The sequence below is a fragment of the Lepidochelys kempii genome, chromosome 20 (assembly GCF_965140285.1).
Source record: "Lepidochelys kempii isolate rLepKem1 chromosome 20, rLepKem1.hap1, whole genome shotgun sequence".
Classification (NCBI taxonomy): domain Eukaryota; kingdom Metazoa; phylum Chordata; order Testudines; family Cheloniidae; genus Lepidochelys; species Lepidochelys kempii.
Genome location: NC_136399.1, coordinates 24232375 through 24258306, shown reverse-complemented (window position 1 = coordinate 24258306; position 25932 = coordinate 24232375). Strand labels below are relative to the sequence as shown.

Here is a 25932-nt window from a genome sequence, read left to right as displayed (position 1 = left end):
GCAGTGAGTGGTGAGGCTGTCTGGGAGCTGCTGTCTGTCCATCTCTGTCTGTCCGTCTATCTCTCTCCATTCACCCCACTCTATCTCTGAACAATTCACTGTTCTGTATGAACAACGAAAACTCCTCTCTAAGGGAGGGAAGTGGGGTCTAGTGGTTAGCTCAGGGGCTGGGAGCCAGGACTCCTGGGTTCTATCCTAGCTCTGGGAGGGAAGTGGGGTCTAGTGGTTAACGCAGGGCCTGGGAGCCAGGATGTCCCGGAGTCCCCGGGCGATGCTCTGGATCTGCTCCCTACGAAGCCAGTCAGGACTCTGGTGAGATCTCCTCTCTGGGAGCAGCCTGTCTTCAGAGCAAGAAGCTCACCCGGCTTCCACCTTCCTGGGTCTGACCTTGGAGCATTCAGCATCCTCTGCCCCTTCATGCGCTTCCCACAGCGAGTCTGCCCAGGCGGGGTCCTGGGGAAGCCAGAGGGTCCTGCCCCCCAGCTCCGCGGTCAGGCGTGACTCTCAGCCAGCCAGTAAAACAGAAGGTTTATTAGGCAAAAGGAACATGGTCTAACACAGAGCTTGTAGGTATAGAGAACAGGACCCCTCAGCCGGGTCCATGTTGGGGGGCAGTGAGCCAGACAACCATGTCCGCACTTCACTCCATGTCCCAGCCAGCCCCAAACTGAAACTCTCTCCAGCCCCTCCTCCTCTGGGCTTTGTCCCTTTCTGGGGCCAGGAGGTCACCGGATCCCTTTGTTCTCCAACCGTTTAGCTCTCACCTTGCAGAGGGGAAGGGCCCAGACCATCAGTTGCCAGGAGACAGAGTGTTGGCCATTTATGTACCCTGGCCCTTTGCTCTGCACCAATTACACCCCCTTATCCCACCACCTAGAGACTTAAGAAATGCCTAGGGGAAACTGAGGCATCCCTACAGTATTCAGAGGAAACATTAAGAACAGTCCCACTTTGTCACACAGGACTCCTGGGTTCTATCCTAGCTCTGGGAGGGAAGTGGGGTCTAGTGGTTAGCTCAGGGGGCTGGGAGCCGGGACCTGTTGGCTCTTTTCCCAGCTCTGAGACCTTGGTGAGCCTCTTCCCCTGTCTGTGTGAACTGGGCATTGTTATTCTGATTTCCATTCTGTCCATGCTAGAGTCTCTGATCAGCACTGTGTCTGACAGGCATCATTCTGGGCACTGGGAGCCCCCCCCGTGATAACCCCCAAGTCCTGCCAGTTCTCCAGGTGCCCCCCACACTGGGAGCAGCAGACACACAGCAGGCAGCAGACAGATCAGATGGGGAAACTGAGGCATAGGCAGGCAGCGAGTCTGAGTGCCAGGATCCAAATCCAGATCTCTTGGGCCCCAGCCGTGTGGGGGTGGGGACTGGCACCTGATAACATGGGGGCAGGGGGCAGCGCATATGCCATCCCGGCAGAGGGCAAAGTCTTGGTCTGTAATCCCATCAGGCCAGCGGCCTCTGCTGGGCCTGCAGGTTATTACCCTGGATGCTGCCCACCCAGGAGGTCAGGGTGCTGCTCGCGAGGCATCACCCCCTCCAGCTCACACTCACAAAGGAGAGACGCTTGCCAGCATGGGCACCATGCCAGCCGCAGCATGGGCAAAGGGGGCGGGGTCTGGCACTGTCAATGGGGTGAGTGCTGGGGGTGCTGGGACCAGGCATCATGGGAGGCAGTTTGCGGAGCAGAAGGAGGGTTGAGGGGCCCTGAGAGCAACCCAGTGCGGCACCGGCAGCTGCCCCCAACCTGCAGCTGGCACAGGGCGTAATGGCACCAAACCCAGGGACAAGATTGCACTGGGCCATCACAGAGATGGGGGCTCCCCCCACAGCTCCGCCGGTGCCCCTCACTCCCGACCCACAGCCACCGGCTAGCCCAGCCTTGGGCTCCCCTGGCCCAGCTCATAAACCACACTGTGCCCCATGGCCCGTTTGACACAGTGCCCCGGAGGCTGCAGGTAGGGCCTGATAGCAAGAGTGAGAAATCAGGCGGCGGGGGGGTGTAAGAGGTGCTGGTACAAGACAAAGCCCCAAATCTCGGGATGTCCCTATAAAACTGGGACCTCTGGTCCCTCTAGGTGCAGCCAACGCCGGGGCCTGTGCCCACCCCGGCAGGTGGTCATGGGGATCTCCCTCCCACACCAGCCAGCCGCGTGAGGATGGGGATCGTGCAGCGTGTCCCCCCCGTCCGTCCGCCCCCCCCCCCCGCCACATCGGGTTTGTCCCTGACAAATGGGAAGATGGGTGGCAGCGGGGGTGGGAGGGGGATTTGGGCGCCAGGACTGGCCCGGGCCTGGGGGATCCAAGCAGCGACACCTGGTCAGTGTCATTACTCGCCGGGCTTGGGGCTCTCTGTAAATCTCCAGCTGCTGGAGTCACATGAATGCGGGAAATTGCGGCTGAAAGACATGAACATCAGAGTCCGGTCTGGCAGGCAGAGGCCTGAGGCTCAGATCCCAGGAGGCAAATCAGAGCGACGTGGATCCAGGCTTCCAAACAACGCACGGGTCTTTGTAGCCAAGGGGGGCCCTGAAAGCCGATGGCTGGATTGCCGTGGCCTGGCTGTGGCGGGGGGACGCCCAGGGCTAGGGAGACACTGGAGTTAGCCTGCAAAATCCAGGCCCCCGGTGGGGCCTTACGGGCAGGGATATGCAGGGCAGCCAAGGGCAGGGCAGCAGGGGGCAGGGCAGGGATGCCAGGGCAGCAGGGGGCAGGGCAGCGGCTGGGGGCACAGGTCAAGCAGGGGTGACTCAAGCAGATACTAATCCATCTTTCCGCCTGTTAAACCTGCCCTCTCTCGCTGATTCCTTGCCAGGACCGGCTTCCCTAAAGAAGTCAGGGAAGCTGGATTTCTGCAGCGCCCTCTCCACCCACACCACCTCCCCAAGAATGGCTTTCAGCCACCACCCGCTGCCGGTCCTTGCAGGAGTCAGACCAGGTGAGAACCAAAGCCGCTATCCTGGGGGTGGGAGGGCGGGGACCCTGTCCCTCCAAGCCACGGTGGTTCTGGCAGCCGGTCTCTCTCGCTTTTCCTCTCTCTGTCTCTGTCTTTCCTCTGTCGAGGCAGCTAAAGGGTTGAAGATGCTGGGGAAAGGGCAGATTTTATGCTGCATTAAGCAATCATCGCCTGAGTAGGGTTTATTAGAGTGACTCCAGAGTGACTCCAGAATAGCTGGGATCTTGGTGGAGTTAATCCAGAGTGATTCCAGAATAGCCAGGATTTAGACAGATCTGGATTAGCTGGGATTTTGGTGCAGTGACTCTGGCGTTGCTGGGCTCGGGAGCTGGCCTGCTGCATCCGGCCCCCCTGCTGTAACCGGGGGGTCCCTTTCTCTCCTGGAGCTGTGGTTACTGATCCCAAAGCACCCGCAGGCTGGGAACCCTGGGTCCCAACTATTGGACTGTCCCATGCTAGCACCGTACGGGGCAGGAAGCTGCCAGCAACCAGAGGGGATGTGAGCCCTGGCCCCAGCAGCCCGTTCCCCACGGGACAGGTCTCCTACCACCCTCCTTGGGGGAACCGGTCCACCACCCGGCACTTCTCAGGGTTAGGAAATGCTTCCTTTGGATTGGGAGTGAGGGGCACCGGCAGGGCTGGGAGGAGCCCAGGGCTGGGCTAGCAGGGGGCTGCGGGTCAGGAGTGAGGGGCGCCGGCAGAGCTGTGGCAGGTGTGGTTCACTCAAACCGTTTCCGGCGGCCCAGCCCTTCCTGTGGGTTTGCTCGGGGCTTCCTCAGCCTGTGCCGGTGGGACGTCTGCGCAGCTCCTGGGGGGCTCACGCAGGCGCCGGGGTCATTGGGCCTCTCTGGGGGCAGTGGGGGTGTGACTGGGGTGGGGGGCCATGAAGGGGCAGGGCGTGTTGGGGTGTGTGTGTGACCGATGTGGGGGGTATGAAGGGGCAGTGGGTGATGGGGGGGTGACCAGGGTGGGGAGGCCCTGAAGGGGCAGGGAGTGATTATGGGGTGGGGATGTGACTGGTGGGGGGGGTATGAAGGAGCAGTGGTGTGACTGGGGGGCAGTGGTGGCAGGAGGGTGACTTGGGGGATTGGAGGTGACGGCGGTGGTGGGGGGTGATTGGAGGGGTCAGAGGGGGTAGTGCTGTCTGGGGGGGTGTTTCACTCGAAGGGCCGACTACGACTTGGCCTCTAGGACTTGGCCCCCCCACGCACCCGGCTGATGTGGCCCCTGATGGTTGGATCCGAGGGGTCCCCCAAAGGAGGAAGCTGCAGCCCTGCCCCCCAGTGCCGCACCCCCTGCCAGTTTCCTGAGCCCTATAGCGGCAACTGTGCCCAGATAGCACCTGCGGGCTGGTCTGTTGCCCGGGTGGTGCCCACTGGCTGGTTCGTCAGGGCCAGTGCCCGGGTGGGGCCCACTGGCTGGTTCGTCAGGGCCAGTGCCCGGGTAGGGCCCACTGGCTGGTTCGTCAGGGCCAGTGCCCGGGTGGGGCCCACTGGCTGGTCCGGCGCCCGAGTGGCACCCGCTGGCTGGTCTGGCAGGGCACCCAGGGCCCCAGCTCTCGGGGAGTGTCTCGGAGAGGAGCCGCGGAATGACGCCCCTGGCCCTGCCTTCTGGTGGGACGGTAAAAGGGGAGAGAGACCAGGATGTGGGGCTCAGCCCCATAATGGCCCTGCCGCTAGGCGTGTGGTCCTTGAAGCTCGGAGGGCCCAGTGAGTGGGCGAGGGGGGGTAGGGAATGAGAGGACAGGGCCTGAACGGCTCAGGGGGCAGGGAGGGGGCCCACAGCAGCTGTTAGCAGCAGATCCCTGACCTCCCTGCCCCACTTTCTCTCTCCCCGTCCCAGGAAGCCCCCGGGCAACAGCCTCGGCCCTGCACTTCCCGTCGACCTCCATCATCCAGCAGTCCAGCCCCTACTTCACCCACCCGACCATCCGCTACCACCACCACCACGGCCAGGACTCGCTCAAGGAGTTCGTGCAGTTCGTCTGCTCCGATGGGTCGGGCCAGGGCACCGGGCAGGTGAGCGCCGCCGGCCACGCCCCTCCGGATGCCGCCCCCTGGGGGGCGCTGGCCAGCGAACAAGGCCCCCCCATGGCTCTCCTCTTCTCTCCTCTCTCTCTGTCTCTCTCTCTGTCTCTGGGGGGCACGGGACAGGCAGTGTGATCCCGGTCGGGGGGCTGAGTGTAGCGCAGGGGCCTGACGCGCCCTCCAAGGGGCCAGGGGACTGGGACACGCTAGCCTGCAGCATGTAGAAGGTTCTGGAAACCAAAGGCGCAGTGGGGTTCCGGCAGCCTAGAACCGGCGTCACTCTGGAACGTGAGGAGTTCTAGAAGACAACATGCTGGGGGGGCGGGGCCTCTCAGGGCAGGTTCTGGGGGCGGGGCCTCTCAGGGCAGGTTCTGGGGGCGGGGCCTCTCAGGGCAGGTTCGGGGGCGGGGCCTCTCAGGGCAGGTTCGGGGGCGGGGCCTCTCAGCATTGTGGAGTTCTAGGAAGTGGGGCCTCAGCATCGCAGTGTTCTAAGAGGCATGGCTCCTCAGAGCCGGTCCGAGGGGCGGGGCCTCAGAGCCGGTCCGAGGGGCGGGGCCTCAGAGGAGGTGATGGGGTTGTGGCCTCTCATAGCAGGTCCTGGGGGTGGGGCCCCTCAGAGCAGGTCCCAGGGCCGGGGCCTCAGCAGCGCGGCGTCCGTCACGGGCGACTTTCTCCACCCAAAGCCAGACTGCTCGAGTGATACGTTGCCGTGGAGACTGCGCCTCAGGCCAGCTCCTGCGGGATGGGGGAGCTGTGCTGGGCTCGGCCCCAGGGGTCCCCCAGGAGCACGGGACGGGGGCACTCAGTGATCCGTGCCGAGGACACAATTAGCTCCGCCCTCCGAGGGTGGCTGGTGCCACTCGGGGTGCCTCCGTGACGCCCAGTCTCGGCCCACGAACGCCTGCCACCGGAGACCATCTGCAGCCATTGCCCGGGCACTGGCTGCGGGGGGCTCTGAAGCCCCGGAGCGTCGTGCCTAGAGGAAACGTCCTGCCACTGATCGCCACTATGGACAGTCGGCTCACGCCACGGCCTGCTCACAGCCCCAGCCCCGCGCCGGGGCGGCACCGGGGTTGGGAGGGCCGCTCCCATCAAAGTGGCTGACGTTAAATATCTGGAGCCCAGCACAGAGACAGCCGTGCGTCACGTCCCCGGGAAGAAACCAGGGCAGGACGCCAGGCGGAGAGGACACATCTGCAGCACCCTGCTCCTTGGCTCTCTCCTGCTGGTCCTGCTCTGAGCCAACCTTCGCAGATCACGCTCCTCTCCCTGCCTCCCCCTCCGTCCCTCTCCCGGGCGTGCCCGGCACCGTCCCCTGGCCTCCACCGCAGACCTGTCCTTTCCAGCCTGGAGCCCCCGAAGACAGAGGGATGGGACGGCCGGTTCACACCAGGTGGCACTTCCCCGGGTTCTGCGTGGAGAGGAGACGCCATTGCCCACGGCCGGCGAGCAAACAACCAGGCACAGCGGCAGCCCGGCCGTGGCTCCAGCCCACGGAGATCTGGTGGGGGGCAGCAGGTCGAGGGCGCCAAGGGGGCAGCGGGCAGGGCCTAGCCAGGGCGTGGGGGGACGGGCCAGCGACGGACGGACAGACACACACTTCCCACCCTTCGCTTTTTTAAAAACAAGTCCATTTTTTTTTGGTAAAAAACGGATTCTTTGGAGGAAAAGCACCCCAATAAAACACCGGAACAAAGCAAGCCCCAGCGCCCCGTCCCGGCGCCGCCGGCCGGTACTGCATCTTTACCGTTGCCTTGTCTCGGCTCGCCGTTCACGCATCCTTGTATTTATGTTGTTCGCAGCCTAACGCTAGCGGCCAGGGCAAAGTCACGGGCTCATTTTTGCTGCCGCCGCCCCCACCTGTGGCCAGACCTGTGCCCCTTCCAATGCCTGACACAAAATCCACCAGCACTAACCCAGAGGGCGGAGCGCCGACACCTACATCACCCTGTAAGTGGACGCCCAACAGCGACAACACAACCCCCCAGGCAAACCCACCCCCAGCCTGGTCCTCACACACGGAGCCACCAGCCAGGCCGCCGGGCAGAGGGTGGCAGGGGAAGGGGGGAGAAGGGACAGCTGAAGGGGAGGGTAAAGTTTAGATACATGGGGGTAAGGATGTGTCTGGGGATGGGGATGGATGGATGGATGGATGGATGGATGGATGGGGGTTTGTGTATGGAGATGGGTGGATGGATGGGGGTATGTGGTAGAGGGATGGGAAGGTGGGTAAATAAGGGGTAGGTGGGGTAGCTGGAGGGCAGGCAGGGGGTAAACAGGGGGTAGGTAGGGGGTAGCCAGAGGGCAGGCAGAGGGTAGGTAGGGGGTAGGCATTGGGTAGCCAGAGAGCAGGAAAGGGGTACATAGAGGGTAGGTAGGGGGTAGCTGGAGGGCGGGTAGGGGATAGTTAGGGGTTTGGTGGGGGTAGCCGGAGGATGGGCAGGGAGTAGGTAGGGGGTAGCTGGAGGGCAGGCAGAGGGTACATAGGGGGTACATAGGGGGTAGGTAGGGGTGTGGTAGGGGGTAGCCGGAGGGCAGGCAGGGGGAGGTAGGGGGTAGCGGAGGGCGGGTAGGGGTTTGGTAGGGGGTAGCTGGAGGGCGGGCAGGGGGTAGTTAGGGGTTTGGTAGGGGGTAGCCAGAGATCAGGCAGGGGGCATATAGGGGCAGGTAGGGGGTAGCCGGAGGGCAGGCGGGGGGCACACAGGGGGTAGGTAGGGGTAGCCGGCTGCCAGCGGGCCCGAGTGGGGCAGGGCTTCATGCCATCATCGAGTGTTGTGCGTTCTCGTTTGCCAGCCCTCACCCGCCGCCATCCATCCCACCCGCGCTAAGATGCAGTAGCCGCCGGCTTGGCCGCCTTTGGGGTTCTTTGTTTTGTTCTGTTCTATTATTATTTTGTCGGTTGCCGTGGCAACTCTCGGGGGCGGGGCTAAACAAAAGGCAAGAAAAATACCCATTAAAATACACCCCCCAGGACTGGCAGTGCCCAGGAGTTTGTGTGGGGAGAAAGGGGAATGGGGCACCAGGGGTCAGGGGTCAGTGGGTGTCGACCATATCCCCTCCCAGTTCAGCTCCGTAGCAGGCTCTCTTCGCCAGGACTCCTGGGTCCAATCCCCCACCTGGGGAGGAAGGGGCTGGAGTCTAGTGGTTAGAGCAGGAGTGGGGCCTAGGAGCCAGGACTCCTGGGTCCTCTTGGAGGAGAGTGGGGTCTAGTGGCTAGAGCAGGGGGTGGGACTGGGAGCCAGGACTCCTGGGTTCTGTTCCCAGGGCTCCGTGGGCTCTCCTGGGCAGCACTAAGTGTGTGTATGGGGGGGGGGGCAACACTAGGTGTGTGTACTGGGGGGCATCTCTTCCATTTTCCTTTGTCTTTCTTTCTTTCCTTCTTTCTTTCTTTTTTGAACTCTTTCCATCTGTCCCCATGACATCCCCTCCCGTTTGCATTCTCCATTCAGTCCAGCCGGGGGGGTCGTGGGGGGTGGGCGGGGGGTCTCTGGTGCGTGCCCGCTGCGGCTGCGCCCACTCCTGCCAGGCGGGCGGGCGGAGGACAGGTAAGGAAGAATCCACAGCTTTTTGGAGGTTCGGGGAGGGATTTGTGCTGCCCCAGATGCTGCCCCTTGCTGGCCAGGATCTGTCCCGCTCCTCTTTGGGAGGAGGGAAGGTGCCTCTGTCCCCCCTACCCTGCCGCTGGCAGCCCAGCTGGGGAGTGGGAGCCTCCAGAGGCTGATGGGGCCGGCAAGGGGCTGCTGGCGGCCCGGCCGCCCATCCTGTCTGGGCAGCTTTGCCTGGGCATCAGCGGCCATAGGGCTGCAGGGGGGAAGTGGCTGGCAATGGGGGGCAAGTGACCCCAGCTGGCTGCAGTTTCCGGCAGCCAGGGATGCAGCACCAGGCCCCAGCTGCGGTCTCTGCGCTGTGCCCACGAACGGCTGGCGTGGCGGGTAGGTGGGGCCCGGCCTGGCGGGTAGGTGGGGCCCAGCCTGGCGGGTACGTGGGGCCCGGCCTGGAGGCCCCGGGGGATGTGCCATGCTGTGATTTCCCCCTGCCCCCAGCTGCTGCCCCTGCCAGCATGCCCAGGTTCCAGCCCCCCTGTGCCCAGTGACGCCCCCGCAGCCCCGAATGCCAGAGGCCTGAGCTCAGTTATTTCTGGCAGGGGCACAAGGCCCAGGGGAGGGCACTGATCGCCGCCCATGGGGCAGGGCCCTGCCAGCCCCATACACGGGCATCTGCTGGGCCCGGAGCGCCCCGGGGGAGGGCGACTGAGGCCTGGGGCAGCTGCTCTGCATGTGGCCCTGCCCCCACGGCGGGAAGCTAAACTGGGACACAGCACGGGGGGCAAACTAACTCCATCCTCCCCCCACGCCCCCGAGAGGGCAATGGTTCGTCCTCCCTCAACACACACAGCTCTGCCGGTGTCCCTCACTCCCGACCCACAGCCCCTGCTAGGCCACCCCCCCACCCCCCCAAGTGCTGTCGGTGCCCCTCAGTCCCGACCCACAGCCCTGATATTGACCCATCTCCTGAGGGATCATGAAGGTCACTTGCTCTTGGGGGGGAGCTTGAGGTGGGTGGAGAATTATTTTGGGGGTGTTGGAACTGGAGCAGCCCCCTTCAAACACCCCCCCCAGTTCCCCCACTTCTCTATGGATCCCTCTGCCCAATGCTCTGTATGGGGCAAGGGGGCAGATCTCAGCCCTGCCAGGGGCGTGGCTGCCCCACATCATGCTCTCCATGTTCACTGCCCCCATCCCAGTGATGGCCACAGCCCCCAATGCCCTCCCCCCAGCCCCCTAACACCCTCCCCCCAGCCCCCTAACACCTTCCCCTGCTCCTAATGCCCTCTCCCTTCCCCCCGACCTCAATGCCTTCACCCGCAGCCCCCAACACCCTCCCCCCACCCCTAACACCTTCCCCTTGCTCCTAATGCCCTGCCCCTTCCCCCCGACCCCAATGCCCTCCCTGCCAGCCCCCAACACCCTCCCCCACCCCTAACACCCTCCCCCCAGCCCCCTAACACCTTCCCCTGCTCCTAATGCCCTCTTCTTTTCCCCCGACCCCAATGCCCTCCCCCGCAGCCCCCAACACCCTCCCCCCACCCCTATCACCTTCTCCTTGCTCCTAATGCCCTGCCCCTTCCCCCAGACCCCAATGCCCTCTCTGCCAGCTCCCTAATACCCTCCCCAACCCCTAAAGCCCTCCCCCTCCCTCAGACCTCAATGCCCTCCCCCCAACACCCTCCCCCTGCCCCTAACGCCCTCCCCTCCCTCCAGACTCCAGTGTCCTCCCCCCTCCAGCCCCTGCCTCCTAACGGTCTCTCCTGCAGTCCCCAATACTCTCCCCCGAAGCCCCCTCTCGCCCTTCCCCCAGCCCCCTCATGCCCTCTGCCTCTCTCCCCTCCAGCATTCGCAGCGCCAGGCTCCTCCGCTGCCAACCGGTTTGTCGGCATCGGACCCCGGGACGGCAACTTTCTAAACATCCCCCAGCAGTCTCAGGTAGGAGAGGGCGACTCTGGGGGGAGGGGGTTCCCAACCGGGGGCTCCTGTCTGCAGGGCGGGGGGCATCGGCCGTGCCCACATCGCCATGGCAGCCCCCCCAAAACCTGGAGTGGTCAGAGCAGGGGGCTGGGAGCCAGGGCCCCTGGCTTCTACTCGCTGTGCCACATGGCTGCAGGTGACCCTTTCCCCATGGAGGGCTCTGGCCCACTGTGGAGTCCCTGAGGCCGTCCTGCCCCCACTGGCCTCTGGCGTGAGCCCTGGAATAAGTGAACTGGACAATTAGCCTGTAAATCCCTGGCTGAGCAGGTGGCCTCAGCCCACGGAGGGGCCCAGCCTCTCTTGGCAAGGTGGGGCTGGGGGGCTCTGGCCTCAAGGGGCTGGGGAAGGGCCTGTGTGTTTTGGGGTCACTTCTGGGTGCTTGTAAAACTGATGGGGTGACTAGAGGCAGATGTTGTGAAATCTGGTGGCTGGCAGGGTCCCCTGCCCCCTCCTATTCTCTTGGTCCTGGTTATGGCAAGTTGTGGGGTTGGTTAGTAGAATTGCTCTGTGGGGGGGTTATTGAGGGAGCACAGGGGGGGTTGGGGGAGCAGGGGGCTGTGTGCCTCCTCCCTGTAATAGGAGGGTGCTGATACCCTGGGCAGGCCCCAGGGACCCCCTGCCGCTCCCTGCATCCCTGGGGCCTGAATTGCTCCAGGAGTGGGGCAGGCGGGGGAAGGGGTGCAATGGACTCCTATGGGTGAGCCCCCCACACCCCAAAAGCTGATTCCTCCCACATTCCTGGGAGTTTCAGGAGAATTGACCCCCCCCACACCTCCACCAGCGACTGTCCCATCCCACCAGGGCAGGAACTCTGGGGCTGCCCCCAACTCCAAAGTGGGGCTGTGGAGCTGTGTGTTAGCGCCCCCAGGGGAAAAATGACATGGGGGGGAGACAGGGATACAGCCCCTCCCCTCTACTCTCCTCCCCCCTCCAGTGGCCCCCCCCGCCCCCACCGCCAGTCTGCCCTGACTGAGGTTTGGCTGCAGGATCTGGCTCTTTTCCATTCTTCACAAACTTCGTTGAACTTGGGGGGACCAGGGGCTCCGCCCCCATCCTATAACCAGAGTCACGTCTGACCCGTCTGGTTTCCCTGAGCAACCAGACATGATGTCACACCCTGGTGAACTTGGACTTGGGGGCTGGCGAAGGGAAACAAAGGGCTGGGCCAGAGAGGAGGGGGCGGGGCGGGGGCGGGGTTCGGCCGGCCTCACGGGCCCTCACCAGCTCCCTGGCCCGGTCCCTGCGTGGGGGGCTGTAGCCCTCACTCCTCGGTCCCTCTGGCCCCCTCCCTTTCCCTCCCTGCCTCTGTGATTTTCTCCTTCCTTCTCTCCCGGGCAGGGGACGCGTGGAGGTTTCACGGCCCCTGACTCCGTCGCATGGGGGGGTCTCTTAGCTGAGTGCCCCCGGCCTGAGCCACAGGCTGTCCCTGAACTGGGGAGTCCCTGCTCTGCTGGGGCTGGCGGGGGGGGCATTCTTCCCAGAGTAACTGGTGACTCCACAGTTGGTGGAGGGAGGACAAAACAGGCCGGGATGGCGGGTGGGGGAGGGATTTCCACTCCAGCGTCGGTGGGGTGGGGCAGGGGAAGCTGGCCCTGCTGTCGGGGGCACCCCGGGTGGGGTGTGTGATCCTGGGGGGCAGATCGGCGCGGTCGCCCCGTCCAGGCTGTGGGGGGTACGCTTGGGAGCCGGGCCTCGCCCAACCAGGGGCCGTGGGAGTAGCCACGGGGTCCCACCAGGAGGAGGCATCACCTGGCATGTGGATCTCCCCGTTCAGCTTTGAGCGTCCCCACATGGCTCCCACGAGACTCAGGGCTGGCAGCCCCCATAAGGACCCAGCCCTCCTCTGTGGGGTCAGGGCGGGGCATGGGGGGCAGTCCCACAGGGACTCGGCCCCCCTCACTCTGTGGCCCAGCCCGTGGCATGGGGAAGGAGGGGGCAGCCCTAGATTTATCCCTCTCCTCTGATTGGCCCATGATGCTGTGGACTGAGTGGCCCGTTCCTGAGCATCTACCTTAGGATTGGCTTAGGGGAGGCGCATGTCTCAGGCTCTGACCAATCACAGAGTGGGTGGCCTAAAGATGCTCCTCCCTTGGTTGTGGAGACTGGGCTCTGATGGGGTTATTGGCCCGGTGCCTCCTGATTGGCTGGGAAGGTCAGACATCATTGCGCCTCTTGGCCAATCAGACTTTAGCTTGAGGGTGAACTGTGTCTGCTTGGCTGAGGGTTTGGCTAGTGAGTGATGGGCAGGACTCCTGGGTTCTACCCCGGCTCTGGGAGGGGAGTGGGCTGTAGTGCAGGGGTGGGTGAACTACGGCCCAGGGGCCACGTCTGACCCGTCAGACCTTTTAATCCGGCCCTGGAGCTCCCATCGGGGAGCGGGGTCAGGCGCTTTCCCTGCTCTGTGCGTGCTGTGGCTCCGCGTGGCTCCCAAAAGCAGAGGCATGTCTCCACTCCAGCTCCTACGAGTAGGGGCAGCCAGGGGTCTCCACACACTGTCCCCTCCCCAAGCACCAGTTCCACAGCTCCTATTGGCCAGGAACTGCGGCCAATGGGAGCTGCAGGGGCGGTGCCTGTGGACCGGGCAGCGTGCAGAGCCGCCTGGCTGCACCTCCACGTAGGAGCTGGAGATGGGACATGCCACTGCTTCCGGGAGCTGCCTGAGGTAAGCGCCACCCGGAGCCTGCACCCCGGACCTCCTCCCGCACCCCATCCCTCTGTCCCAACCCTGATCCCCCTCCCACTCACAGTCCCAGCCCGGAGCACCCTCCTGCACCCCAAACCCCTCATCCTCAGCCCCACCCCAGAGCCTGCACCCCCAGCCGGAGCCCTCAAAGACCCCCACACCCCAACTTCCTGCCCGAGCCTGGAGCTCCCTGCCCTACACCCCAGCCCCCTGCCTCAACCCGGCGCCTCTCCCATACTCCGAACTCCTCTGCTCCACCCCCAGCCCGCAACCCCCTCCTGCACCCCAACCCCCAATTTCGTGAGCATTCATGGCCCGCCATACAATTTCTGTGCCCAGATGTGGCCCTCAGGCTAAGAAGTTTGTCCACCCCTGGTGTAGTGGCTAGAGCAGGGCAGGACTGGGGATCAGGACTCCTGGGCTCTCTCCCGGCTCGGGGAGGGGAATGGGGTGTAGTGGTTGGAGCAGGGCAGCACTGGGGATCAGGACTCCTGGGCTCTCTCCCGGCTCGGGGAGGGGAGTGGGTTGTAGTGGTTGGAGCAGGGCAGGACTAGGGATCAGGACTCCTGGACTCTCTCCCGGCTCGGGGAGGGGAGTGGGTTGTAGTGGTTGGAGCAGGGCAGGACTAGGGATCAGGACTCCTGGACTCTCTCCCAGCTCGGGGAGGGGAGTGGGATATAGTGATTAGAGCAGGGCAAGACTAGGGATCAGGACTCCTGAACTCTCTCCTGGCTTGGGGAGGGGAGTGGGATGTAGTGGTTAGAGCAGGGCAGGACTGGGGATCAGGACTCCTGGACTCTCTCCTGGCTCGGGGAGGGGAGTGGGGTGTAGTGGTTAGAGCAGGGCAGGACTGGGGATCAGGACTCCTGGACTCTCTCCCGGCTCGGGGAGGGGAGTGGGATATAATGGTTAGAGCAGGGCAAGATTGGGGATCAGGACTCCTGGGCTCTCTCCCGGCTCGGGGAGGGGAGTGGGGTGTAGTGGTTGGAGCAGGGCAGGACTGGGCATCAGGACTCCTGGGCTGTCTCCCGGCTCTGCCCTGGAGATGCAGCGTGGCTTTGTCACTGGGTGCTCTGAAGAGCTGCGATGGCTGGTCCAGGTGTGTTTTGAGGTCCCAGGGTAGGTCCCCTGGAGAGTAACCGAGGCCCCAATGGGCCCCCCCGGGCAGCAGCTGCCCTGTCCTTGGGGCCCCTGAGCTGCTTTTCCTTCTGTCCAACACTGGGCACCTGCCTCCGCTCCAGCCGGGGCCTGGGAGCCGCGTGCCCAGGAGCCGCTGGGCCCCAGCAGAGGGGAAGAGAGAGACGAGAAGGGGAAAGAGGAGACCGGCCCGGCAGTGAGACCCCCAGCCCAGAGCAGGGAATCCCTGGGCAGCGCTGATGGCTGGTCGGAGAGCGCCTCCTGGTGGAACATCTCCCCACCTGCAGGCTCCAGCTACAAGCAGCCAATTCATGCCGTTCCCCTCTCTTCCCACCAAGGTTTTCTCAAGTCTCTCTGTGGCGCGGCCTTTTCCCCCACTCCCCGGGATACTGCCTCTGCTCTGACACCCCTAACCTCTCCGCTGGTGGGAACTGGGTTTGCCAAGTGCGCAAGGTGGGGATCTGGAGCCAGGACACCCCCACACCCCGCCCCCTGTCCCACAGGGCTCAGTTTGCAATTGCCTCTGTCGGTTTCTTGGAACAGTGCAGCTGGTGCGCAAACGGGGCAGGGCGTGGGAAGCTCTACAGCAAGTCACCCCAAAACTGGCTCTGCGGGGGAAGGGGAGAGTGTGGCTGGGTCTCGTGATATTTCGTGGCACTCAGGATCGGGACCCCGACTCTGTAGTCGGTGGGGGGGATATGCTAAAAGTGATTATTCGACGTGATGTCCAGCGCACGAAGCAGCCGGCCTGAGCCAGAGAACAATGGCCCAGATTTGTAAATTCCCCTCGACTCCAAGTACCCAAATCCCTTGGGGGAAATGAGATTGGGGCTCCTGAAGCCATTAGGTGACGCCGGGCACAGCAAGGCTTAAATGCCTTTCGAACCCTGCGCCTAAGCATGCGTGGGAGTGGGTTTGCGGCAGGCAGGAAGGGTCGAGCCGCTGTGAATTTTCCGAGGCTGATCCCTTTGGCGGGGGCGGGGGGGTTCGAACAAACCTCGTGGGACTCAGTGACTCCAAGGGGCGATGCCCAGTTACACCTGCTAGAGGTCTGGCCCTGTTGAGGCCAGTGGAGTGACACCCGCTGAGCCCAGCTGGGGAGCCTGGTCCATCCCTGTCCTGTTTTAGTGGTGCTGTTGGGGGCGGCTCCTGGCTGGGGGGGTCTCGCAGCCTGTGGGGTCCGTCCCACGAGGACAGGCTGACTCTGGGGAGAGCCACGCTAAACAGAATGGACTTGCCCTGCACAGGGGCTACTGGCCTCCCCTCCAGATAGGGCCTGAGGGAGCCTGGGGCTGGGCTAGCAGGTGCTGCGGGTCAGGAGCGAGGGGCACCGGCAGAGCTGGGGGGAGCCCAGAGCTGGGGTAGCAGGGGCTGCGGATCGGGACTGACAGGCATAAATATTTCACCATCTAAATTAAAAGAGGTAAAACTGCTCGGTATGTGTGTTTGTAGCTAGAGAAATTTACTTATTCAGATTTAAAATAATAAAGATTCCCATCCACAGGGCTAGTTCGGTAGAGGGGTGTGTGGGGAAGGCTGGATGAGGGAATGGATGGACAGAGGGGAGCGTATGGAGATGAATTGAGGGATGAGGGGTGTGGATGGATGGAGAGATGCAGATGGAGGGACGGATGGATGGGGGGTGAGGATGGAGGGATGCAGATGGAGAGATGAGGGGGTGGGGATGGTTGGACAGATGGGGGTGGGGCTAGATGGCTGGGAGTTGTGGGGTGTGAATGTATGGTTGGACAGATTGTGGGGTGGGGATGGGGGGTGGGGATTGAGGGATGGATGGGGGTGTCAATGGAGGGATGGATGGGGGGGTGGGGATGGATGGAGGGGTAGGGGTAGATGGCTGGGGGTTGAGAGGTGTGGATGTATGGTTGGACAGATTGTGGGGTGGGGATGGGGGGTGGGGATTGAGGGATGGATGCGGGGGTGGGGATGGAGGGATGGAGTGAACTCGTCGTGTGGTCGATGCTATTTAAAATAACCCGTCCACATCTGGGCTGTTTCTCTTCCAGTCTTGGTTCCTCTGATGGGATCTTCAAGAAAGAGACAAGAAATCTCTCCCTAAAGCCCCCCCATGGAAGCGTCCGTCCTTCGCCCTGGATCTTCACTGAGCTGCTCCTGTCGAGACCAGGGGGGGTGCCCAGCTCACACTACCGATGAGAAAAGTCCAATCCCCTCCTCCCAGCCCCGATCCAGAGCCAACTGGAATCGACGTGGACGAGGTTGGTCCTCTCCGATGCGGAATCCCCGCGCCACCCTTGGGAAGTAACGTCACAAACAGCAAAGCCCAGCGGCCCTGCAGCGATCGCCACAGGTCAGCTGCTCCGGAACAGCGCCTCTCCCCTGTTCTGGGGCAGCCCCGGACGCGCCCGGTTTGAAATCTCCCGAAAACCACCCAGAGTGCTTATGTTTGCCAGGAGAGAGGGGGAAGTGCTGGGATCTTCCAGAGCTGCAAGTGACTTAGGATGGCAGGTCGGGGCAATGTCCAACAGCCCAGGGCACGGTCTGACCTCACAGGGCGTCCAGACTGCAGCCACGCCGTGTGATTGCACCTCGCATAGGCCGACCCGAGCTAGCAATCAGGTGCCGGGAAGCCGCAGCAGCGTGGGCGAGCCCCGGGTAATTACCCAGCCGCGGCATCCTGCTCTGGCACCCGCAATAGCTCGGCTGAAGCCGGGTGTGTCTGCATGAGGTGCAGCCCCGCCGGGACCACCCTGCCGGCACTGGTTCGGCTCCTGGGGTGAACAGAGCACAAACGGAACTGACTGGCCTGTCCCACAAACATATATAAGAGTTCAAAATTTTTTCCTGTCTCAAATTGGGCTGAAAAATGGAAATCTCAAAAATATTCGCCAGCCGGAAACCTGACGAGTTTTTTGTTGGGCGTCAGTTGAAATATTTTGTTTTTTCCATTTGGGCCTTTTTTTGTGGGGTTTTAACCGTATTTTTTTCGGTCAAATAAGCTTAAAGTCTGGTCGAACCAGAAAACTGGATGTTTGTTCCCGATCACGAGACGCAGCCGACCTGCCTGTTCTGGGAACGGTTCCATTTTGGCAAAGCTGCGATTTCCAAGGAAAAAATGATTTGTCAGAGACTCCTGGCCAGCGCCGGGCGATGGGAAATCGGTGCCTTTTTCACGTCAGTGATCTTAACCGGCCCTGTCACTGTTTCACTTGCCTCGTCTGCATGAGAAAGCAACACTGGCTTAACTTCACCTGCTTTAAAGCCACAACTCAAGGGGTGAATTTAAACCGGTTTAAAGGGCCTACTGTGAACCGGGCCGATAGAAGTGGTTTGACATTGATGTAAGTGTTTCCACACAGGTTCCATCAAACCGGTTTAACTAAAGTCAGGCCAGTTTTGCAGGGAACAAACTTTGCGCATCCAAGTCACGTTGGCGCTCTGGAAATCATCCCTCTGTGCCCAGCAATGAGCCACCTTCCCGGTTCAATTCGGTACGCTCGGGCCGGGGATAGGCTGCTGACCAAGGAGCCCCAGGGTTGGGTCCCGTCCGTCTTCATCCTGGGGCAGCCAGATTCTCCAGGGTGCCCGGGAAGATCCAGCCCTGGCAGGGTGTTTGCTGGGAGCCTTGAAGAAACGCAGCCAGGAAGGCTACAAAACTTCCAAGCTTCCTCCTGGCTGCCCTGCCCCTACCTCGGCTGGCTCCGGCTGGCCCTCGGGCTGCGTCCACAGCCCTCCCCCTGCCGCAGGGCAGCTCGGGACCTTAGCCCAGCACAGCCTGCAGGGACCGGCTCTCGGAGCTGAGCGGTGCCGCTGAGGATGCTGGGAGTTTACCCAGGATGCTCGGCGGCCGAGGGACTGAGGTTGGCTCCCAGCACATAAGCTTCTTTCCCCCCAAACATAAGCACCGGAGATTGTCCCCCCTCGTTCCCGCCGTACGGGGCGTCGTGAGGAAGGCTAAGCAGAGATGCTCCCGGCTTGCCCGGCTGCAGGGGCAGAGGGGGCCACACGCGCTCCCTTCCCAGCCCCCCCGTCAGCCTCTCGCTCGAGAGCCCCCCCAGGCTGATGAAATGGGATTCTGCCTGGGGGGGAACAGTTAGATTATGTTAGAGAAGAGGGCATCTAGTCTCCTTCCCAGCTCTCCCAGTGGCTCCCAGCATGGCCCCGCCTTTCCCCCCCACAATGGGGCTCTCTCCAGCCCTGCAAGTGCAGCGTTGGGGGGGGGTCCCTTTGCTAACACCCCCCCCCAAGGAAATCAGCTTCACCTGAGGATGCCCACCAGTGCTGCCAATCCCCGGGCGTGGCTGCCCCCCTCCCTTTCCGAATGCCCCCCCCCCGGCGAAAGTGCTGGGGGTGCCGCGGCAGCTGGCTTGGGCCGGGGCGGGGGCATCTGTGAGGTTTGACTAGGTCACGTCTAAGCTAGCTCAGCTGATGGCTATTTTCTTTCCCCGTCTCCCCACCGCGATCTGTTCTCGCTTCCTTCCTTCGGATTTGCTGCTTGGTGGTTGGTTTTTTTTGTTTTAAATAGTTGGATCCTTTCTCTTTTCTCCTCCTTCCTTTCTTCCTTCGTCGTAGCTTGGTGGTTATTTTAGGGTTTGGGGCTTTCTGTACATACAGGCGATCAAACGAACTAGGGCCAGAGTAACAAACGCGCCACGCCCCAGCCAGCACTCACTCGAGACGCGCGCTCAGAGCCGTCGGGAAAGCTCTGGCCGGAGTCCGTAGGTCTCACGCCGGAGAGATGCGGGTACGTTTTGGTGCGGCTTTGCTGCAGGGCCATGGGAAAGGTTTGGTTTTCCTGCTGGTCCAGAGCACACAGAGTCCTTGCAGTCACCCAGCCCGCCACACGCACTGTCTGTTTCGCTTCTGAAAATCCATTTGAAAACTGTCTCTCTCCATCTCGTACCCACCTTTGAATCATCGACATGGTCGTCTTTATCTTTATATTTTTAGAGACACAGGGACCCACCTCTCCACCCCGTTATAGGGCCCAGGGCCTGCGATGCTGAAATGCAGCCACCTCTGGGGTGGTGCAGGCCGGCTGTTGGTAACAGCAGAGCTGTAGGGTAGTTTTAGGACCGGAAGTGGGGATGGGGGAATCCTGTAGCTGGATGAAACCCCCAGGAAGGGGGTGGGAGTTAGGGAGGTCAGATTGGGGTCACCTGAGCTGGAGTTTGGCCCGGATGCCTGGGTTCAGATCTTGAGTCTTGCAACAACAAAAAAGCCCTAGCAGTGGTAAAAGTCCCAGCAGAGTCCCTCGGGGATTGGGGGCTACAGGGCTGTACATGCCCCCTCCCCGCCCCCCACTTGGGCCCTGTCCTGGGACCCCCTGTCTCCCTCCCGAGAGAAAATCACAGATCCCATCTCTTGTGCCTTGGGAAATGAGGGAGCCCTTGTGAGCCCAACTAATCAGGGGCTGGCGCCTCCTCCCGCAGCACAAATGCTCCCCACAGCAGAAGGGTTTTTTCAGGGGGGAGGGCTGGGAATCTGCACTCTGGGAAATGCCGAGTTTCCGGTTCTGTTGGAGAAGCAGGGTCCACGTGGGAAACCAGACAGCTTCAGGCTGAGGCCTCCTGCACAATTCCCTGCCTGCCCCGGCCCCAGCTCTGGGGGCATCAGTGGGGTGCAGGGCCCCACCCCCTCCATCTCGTTCCCCAGCAAAGCCCCTCAGCCCATGGAGGGGCTAAAACCCCACCGGGTCCCCCCTGCCCCCGGCGCGCAGCTGCAGGACAGTTGGGCAGCGCCGGTTTGTCTGGGGGCGACTCCGTCTGCTAGATGAGGAGTGACAGGCCCTATGAGCGCTCGAGCTCCAAGGACGGACACAGCCCACCGGGACTAGCTGGTGCCCGGGGCGAACGCTGCAGTGCTCTGAAGGCCGAGTGCCCCCCCAGGGCGTGTGCACAGAGCAGGCCCTGCCGTGCTCTGCAAGCTGTGCCCCCCCCGACCCCTCCCAGTGAGTGCACGCCACTGGCTTGGACACAAGCTCTCTGGGGCCTGCCTGTCGTAGCCCGATCTCCACTGCCCTGGCGCTAATCTGGAGTCACTCCAGATGGGTCATTCTGGATTTACACCTGGGCAGCTGAGAGCAGAATCCAGTCCCTGGCCCCAGTCCATAGCCCTTGTTCTCAAGCAGAGCCCAAGCGCTGGGCTTGGACAGGCTGACTCCAGCCGAAGCCCCGGGGGTCCTAAGCCAGGGGCCAAACCATTAGCAGGCGTAAAGCCTGTGGGGTCAGTGGAGCCAGTTGAGTGACACCCATAGACACCACTGGGACCTGACCCATTTTTTCTTTGCACACTGGGCCCCCTCCTGCATTTCAGCGCCACCCGACGCTGTCGCCCCAGCACCTAAGGGCGGCCTTACGCTTTCCCTTTGAGCCAAGAACTGCTCTGGGATGGGTCAGGAAGCTCGCTGGGAAACCCCACAGGAACCCTCCCTGGCCTTCCCGGAGAGACACTGAACGTTCCCTTAAGTGCCACACTTAAAACCACTCCGGTGTGTTACCCTACCGCTGCCCGGCTCCCGGGGGGCTCTGCTGGGGGAGCAGTAATTCCTAGCACTGGGTATTTTTTGCAAATATTAATCAAAGTTACCGCAAGCTATGTCCCCGGTAGCCGCTCAGAGCAGCCCTGTGGCATTCGGCAACGTTCTCCCAGGTGGGCCAGACAAAGGCAGGGTCCGGCTTGTTCTCAGAGGCCGAACGTTTGTCGGGAACAAGAATTCAGGGTGTCTCAGCTCCAGCCTTGGAACCGTTCAGCTGCCTCCAGCCACACGTGTCCGTAAGATCAGGGCTTTCGAGGCCGGGCCCACCACCCTTTTCGCATTTAAAAACCCTGGCGGTTCGTATCCGTCTGTTTCCAGCCAAGGCCCCGATTCAGCGCTGCACTAAAGCACATGCTTCACGCTCATGGAGTGCGTCTACCCTGCAGAAACACCCCGTAGGAGCCAGGCTGGAGCCCGGCTGTCTGCCCTGCTGTTCCTAGCTTGGTGGCATGAGCCCGAGGGGAATGAGCCGGGCTCCGAGACTAGCTGCTGTGGGGGGTTTTCCCAGTGTAGCCGTAGTCCCATCTCGGCACCGGCATCTCTGACAGAGGAACTAACCAGGGGGTTAGCGGGACCCTTTCAGGAGCCAGAGGTGAGCAAGGCTGGCTGCAGCAAAGTGAGACTCACTCGAGAATGTGTTTAAAAAATGGAAAAAAAAAAAACTTTTAAAAAAAGCTACAAATATATATATAGGGGGCTAAAACTGAACAAATGTTGTTTTCTTTGAGCCAGTGCAATGACTTGCATAGTTTTAATATCTTTGTATGTTAAAGATTGTTAAGCAGAAGAAAAAAAATCTATTTTTCTTGAGATGTCCTGTTCCCGGGGACTCTAAATACACAGGGGAGAGAAAACCCAACCTTTGTAAGTATGGGAAATTCTTCTTCTTCTTCTTCTTCTTCCTGTTTATTTTTTCATTCATTTATTAATTTTTATTTTTATTTTTGCCTTTTTCTCGTTTCTTTTTTTTGGGGGTGGGGTGGGGGGAGGCTGAAGGGAAGGTTTTTTCAAGCAAAACAGAAAAGACATATCTATCTCGGTTCCAAAACCGCGGAGAGAAAAAATGTAAAAAAAACCCCTAAAGTGAAGACACAAGGACGGCGAGAAAAGAAAAATGATGAAAAAAACTCATAAAAAAGAGAAAATTAACAAAAAAAAAAAGATATATAAAACCACAAACCCTGGTGCTTTTTACAATATAAAGGACATTAAAAACCCTCTATTATACATAGTTTATGAACCAATTAATTGTTATCATAAAGCACATTTTAGGAAACATACATTATCCTTTCTTTATGTTTAACTGAAAGGGGCAGGACGGACTGCGGTTATCAGAGGCACCCGGCTTTTGCTGATCTTACTGGGGGGGGCAAGCGAGAGAAGTGGGGGGGCCTGCCTTGGCCAAGGGGTCCCCCCCCCAGCTGGGTGTCACACACACACACACACACCCCGCCAGGTGTCACACCTCCCATGTTGATGGGTTGAACCCCTTTGTGCTGATTCCCCCTCCCCTCCGCCTTGGTCCCTGGAGAAACTTTAGTTGGAATCAGGCCCGGCTCCCCCTTGCCCCTCCCCTCTGCCCCCCACCCCCCAGGGAGGATTTTTCTTTGGAGCCAAAAGCCAACTTTGATCTCACCAGCATTTTGTCTTGGAGCCTTTTTCAGAAAGTTGGTCGCGTTCCCCCCTTTTTCTGTTCTCCAGGGCGGGGTGGAGGGGACCCCCTCCCTTTTCCCCTGATGGAGGGGGGGGGAGACACCTGGGATTGGAGCGGAGCCCCATTCCCATCTCCCCCAGTGACAGAGAAGTGCCATTGGAGGAAGGACCCTTTGGTTCAGGAAGGGCCAAGCCCTGCCCACGCCTTACCCGCCCGCACTGCCTGGCAGCCGACGTGCCTTCACCCCCTTGCTGGCCCGGACGGACGGGGGGGGGGGCTGAGCTGCTCAGCCGATCCCCCAGCCGTGCCCCCCAGTGCCACACGGCCACGCAAAGCAATAAAGACCCCAGTTTCCACCAACAAAGACAAAAGATGCTAATCGCCTGTGGGGGTGCGACACAAGGGGGTCCAAACTGGATCCTGTGCCCCCACCATGGAATCGTGGGGCCCAATCTGGATGTTGCCCGAAATCCCAGGACCCAATCTGGATCCTGCCCCACCCAAAATGCCAGGGCCCAATCTGGATCCCATCCCCCCCAAATTGCAGGTCCTGTCCCTTCTCACCCTAAGAGCTGGGAGGGCCCAATCCAGATCCTGGCCCCCTCCCCGCACCCCAAAACTGCCAGGGAAAGAAGCCGAGGTGGACATTTTCCAAAGTGGCTTCTGATCTTTGGTTTGGTCTCCATCTTCTCCCCATCCCCCACTCTCCCCCTTTGGAAACCAGGCATCTCAACCTGGGCCCCTGGATGGGGGCAACACCTGCCCCCCCCCGCAAAAAAATCAGAGCGCCCCACTCCGAAACAGGCCGCTGAGTGCATGCTCCCCCTTTGCTAGGCCGGGGTCAGCCCTTTCCACCATCCCGCCCCCCCTCCATGCTACTCCCAAGGGGTTCACCCACCGCAGCCCCCACCCCCACCGCCTCTCGCTCTAGGACCCCCCCCCCCCCGTTAGGCTGCATCGCAACGAGCCAGCTGCTCCCGCCCGTCCGTCTCTGCCCCTTCCAACAAGTTTCTTCGTAGGGTAAGAAACGCAGTATATCTGAGTACAGTACAGTATATATATAGTACTAATGGCCTTGAGTGTGCTTCTGTCTCCCTCCCTCGGCTCGCGCCCTCCGTGCCCCCCCCCGCCGTCCCCCCCGTCCCCCCCCAGCTCGCGCCTTCCTTCCTTCCGCCGCCTTTGCGAATAAAGCGTAGTTCTTCGTCTGGTTGCGCCCCCCTCGCCGCTCCCCGCCACGTCTTAGCAGAGCGCAGGTTAGCCAGCCGCGCCGAGCACGTCCGTGTCGCTCCCCCCGCGGGAACAACCACAAACAAAAACAACCACAAAAAAATCGACAAAACCAAAAGACAAAAAAAAGGATAAATAATAAAATGCAAAAACCCTGTTATACCCGGCAACCGGCTCAGCTCGTGCTTCCTTTCGCGGTTCCCCTCCCGCCACGGGCTGCCCAGCCCTGCCGGCCAAGGGGGGGGGGGGGCAAGGGGCGGGGGGGGCAAGGGGCGGGGGGGGGCTGGCAGGGGCGTTCGGTTGGGAGGGGCTGTGCAGACACGGCTCCCTGGAGGCCGCGGCCCTGCCTCTGCACTAGCCAGCCGGGGGGCCCGGCCCGGCCCTGTGCGGTGCCTCAGTTTCCCCGCTGGCCCCCTTCAGCGAGTCTGGTGAGCTCGTTGGGGCAGGGCCCGGCCCAGCGGGGGCCCTGGTCTCAGCAGGGGGTCACTAGCCGCTGTCATCGCACGAATGCCCCAGGCACCGGCGTGCAGCCCCCCCTGGGGCTGGATTCTCCGCGCGGGGACCAGCGCTGGCGCCCGGGGTGAAATCTGGCGCCGCTGACACACGTGGCAAAGCCGCCTCCGGCATCGCGGGGGGCCCAGGCGTGGGCCCGCCCCGCACACGGCAGCCTTGGCCGGGGGGGCTGGAGCAACCTGCCCTGCGCCCCCCCCCCCGCTCCCGCAGCGTTTAGCCCCTGATGTTCAGAGGTCGCCAGCCACCTGCAGCCGCCCCGTTAGGGAAAGTGCCTTAAAAACCCCTCAGGAGAAACAAACCTGGGCGATCGACCCCTTTAGTCCAACCCCCCCGCCCCCCCACCGCAGCCCACGTCTCGGGCTCTGACTCTCCCTGCCAACGGGGGCACTGCTGAGACCCCCCACACGCCCCCACGGCCTGGGGGCAACCCAGGTGCCCGGTCGTGCCTCCAGAGGGAGGGGCTGCTGAGGGGACGCGGAGACCAGCCCCCCCCCGCCGCCCCCAGAGAAGGGCGCTAGCTGTGGTGCCATGGGGTGCACAGCTCTTCCTGCCCATCTACCCCCCCGCACCCCCTCGGGCAGCCCCCCACCAGGGTGCTACACGCCTGTTCATTGCCGTGTCTGTTCCAGCGTGAACCTTTACAGAGGCACCATCGCTACCCGACTGAATTAAAGTCTGTACGACCCACCCGCCTGGGGCGGGGGGCTTAGCCTGAGACACCGCCCCCTCCCTCTGACCACTAGGCCCCACTCCCCTCCCAGAGCTGGGGAGAGAACCCAGGAGTCCTGGCTCCCAGCAGCCCCCCCCCCACACTCTGACCACTAGCCCCCACTCCCCTCCCAGAGCTGGGGAGAGAACCCAAGAGTCCTAGATCCCAGCAGCCCCCCCCCGCTCTGACCACTAGCCCCTACTCCCCTCCCAGAGCTGGGGAGAGAACCCAGGAGTCCTGGCTCCTAGCAGCCCCCCCCCCCCGCTCTGACCATTAGCCGCCACTCCCCTCCCAGAGCTGGGGAGAGAACCCAGGAGTCCTGGCTCCCAGCAGCCCCCCTGCTCTGACCACTAGGCCCCACTCCCCTCCCAGAGCTGGGGAGAGAACCCAGGAGTCCTGGCTCCCAGCAGCCCCCCTGCTCTGACCACTAGGCCCCACTCCCCTCCCAGAGCTGGGGAGAGAACCCAGGAGTCCTGGCTCCCAGCCGCCCCCCCCCGCTCTAACCACTAGCCCCACTCCCCTCCCAGAGCTGGGGAGAGAACCCAGGAGTCCTGGCTCCCAGCAGCCCCCCTGCTCTGACCACTAGGCCCCACTCCCCTCCCAGAGCTGGGGAGAGAACCCAGGAGTCCTGGCTCCCAGCAGCCCCCCTGCTCTGACCACTAGGCCCCACTCCCCTCCCAGAGCTGGGGAGAGAACCCAGGAGTCCTGGCTCCCAGCCGCCCCCCCCCCGCTCTAACCACTAGCCCCCTTCCTTACAAGGGAGACCCAGAGGCTGGGGGGGAAGCAGCTGAGGGGGCACAATGGGGGGAGGGCTGAGGGGCTAAACCCCGGGGGGGGGAAGGGACACACAGGCTGCTCCATGGGGGGGCTGATCCTTGGGGTACCACCCTCCCCCAGGGCATCAATGGGGGGCACTTCTTGGTCACTGCTGCTCACCCAGCAGACCCTGACCCCCATCCTATGCCCAACCCCCACCTCTTGTCTGC

General features: G+C 62.2%; 1 protein-coding gene across 12 annotated transcripts in view; it reads left to right on the top strand.

Moving 5' to 3' along the window:
• NFIX (nuclear factor I X) overlaps positions 1 to 23894 on the top strand; it is a 155002-nt gene extending 131108 nt beyond the window's left edge. For 9 of the 12 annotated variants that reach the window (XM_078849634.1, XM_078849631.1, XM_078849630.1 and 6 more), the window contains 5 exons: positions 2817 to 2939; positions 4800 to 4975; positions 6787 to 6934; positions 10376 to 10467; positions 16354 to 23894. In XM_078849634.1, coding sequence (XP_078705760.1) covers positions 2817 to 2939; positions 4800 to 4975; positions 6787 to 6934; positions 10376 to 10467; positions 16354 to 16368 — 554 coding nt within the window. In that variant the 3' untranslated portion in view covers positions 16369 to 23894. The remainder of the gene's footprint in view (positions 1 to 2816; positions 2940 to 4799; positions 4976 to 6786; positions 6935 to 10375; positions 10468 to 16353) is intronic. The other 3 variants (XM_078849636.1, XM_078849637.1, XM_078849638.1) reach the window with 3 other exon arrangements.
• Positions 23895 to 25932: the final 2038 nt, after the last annotated feature.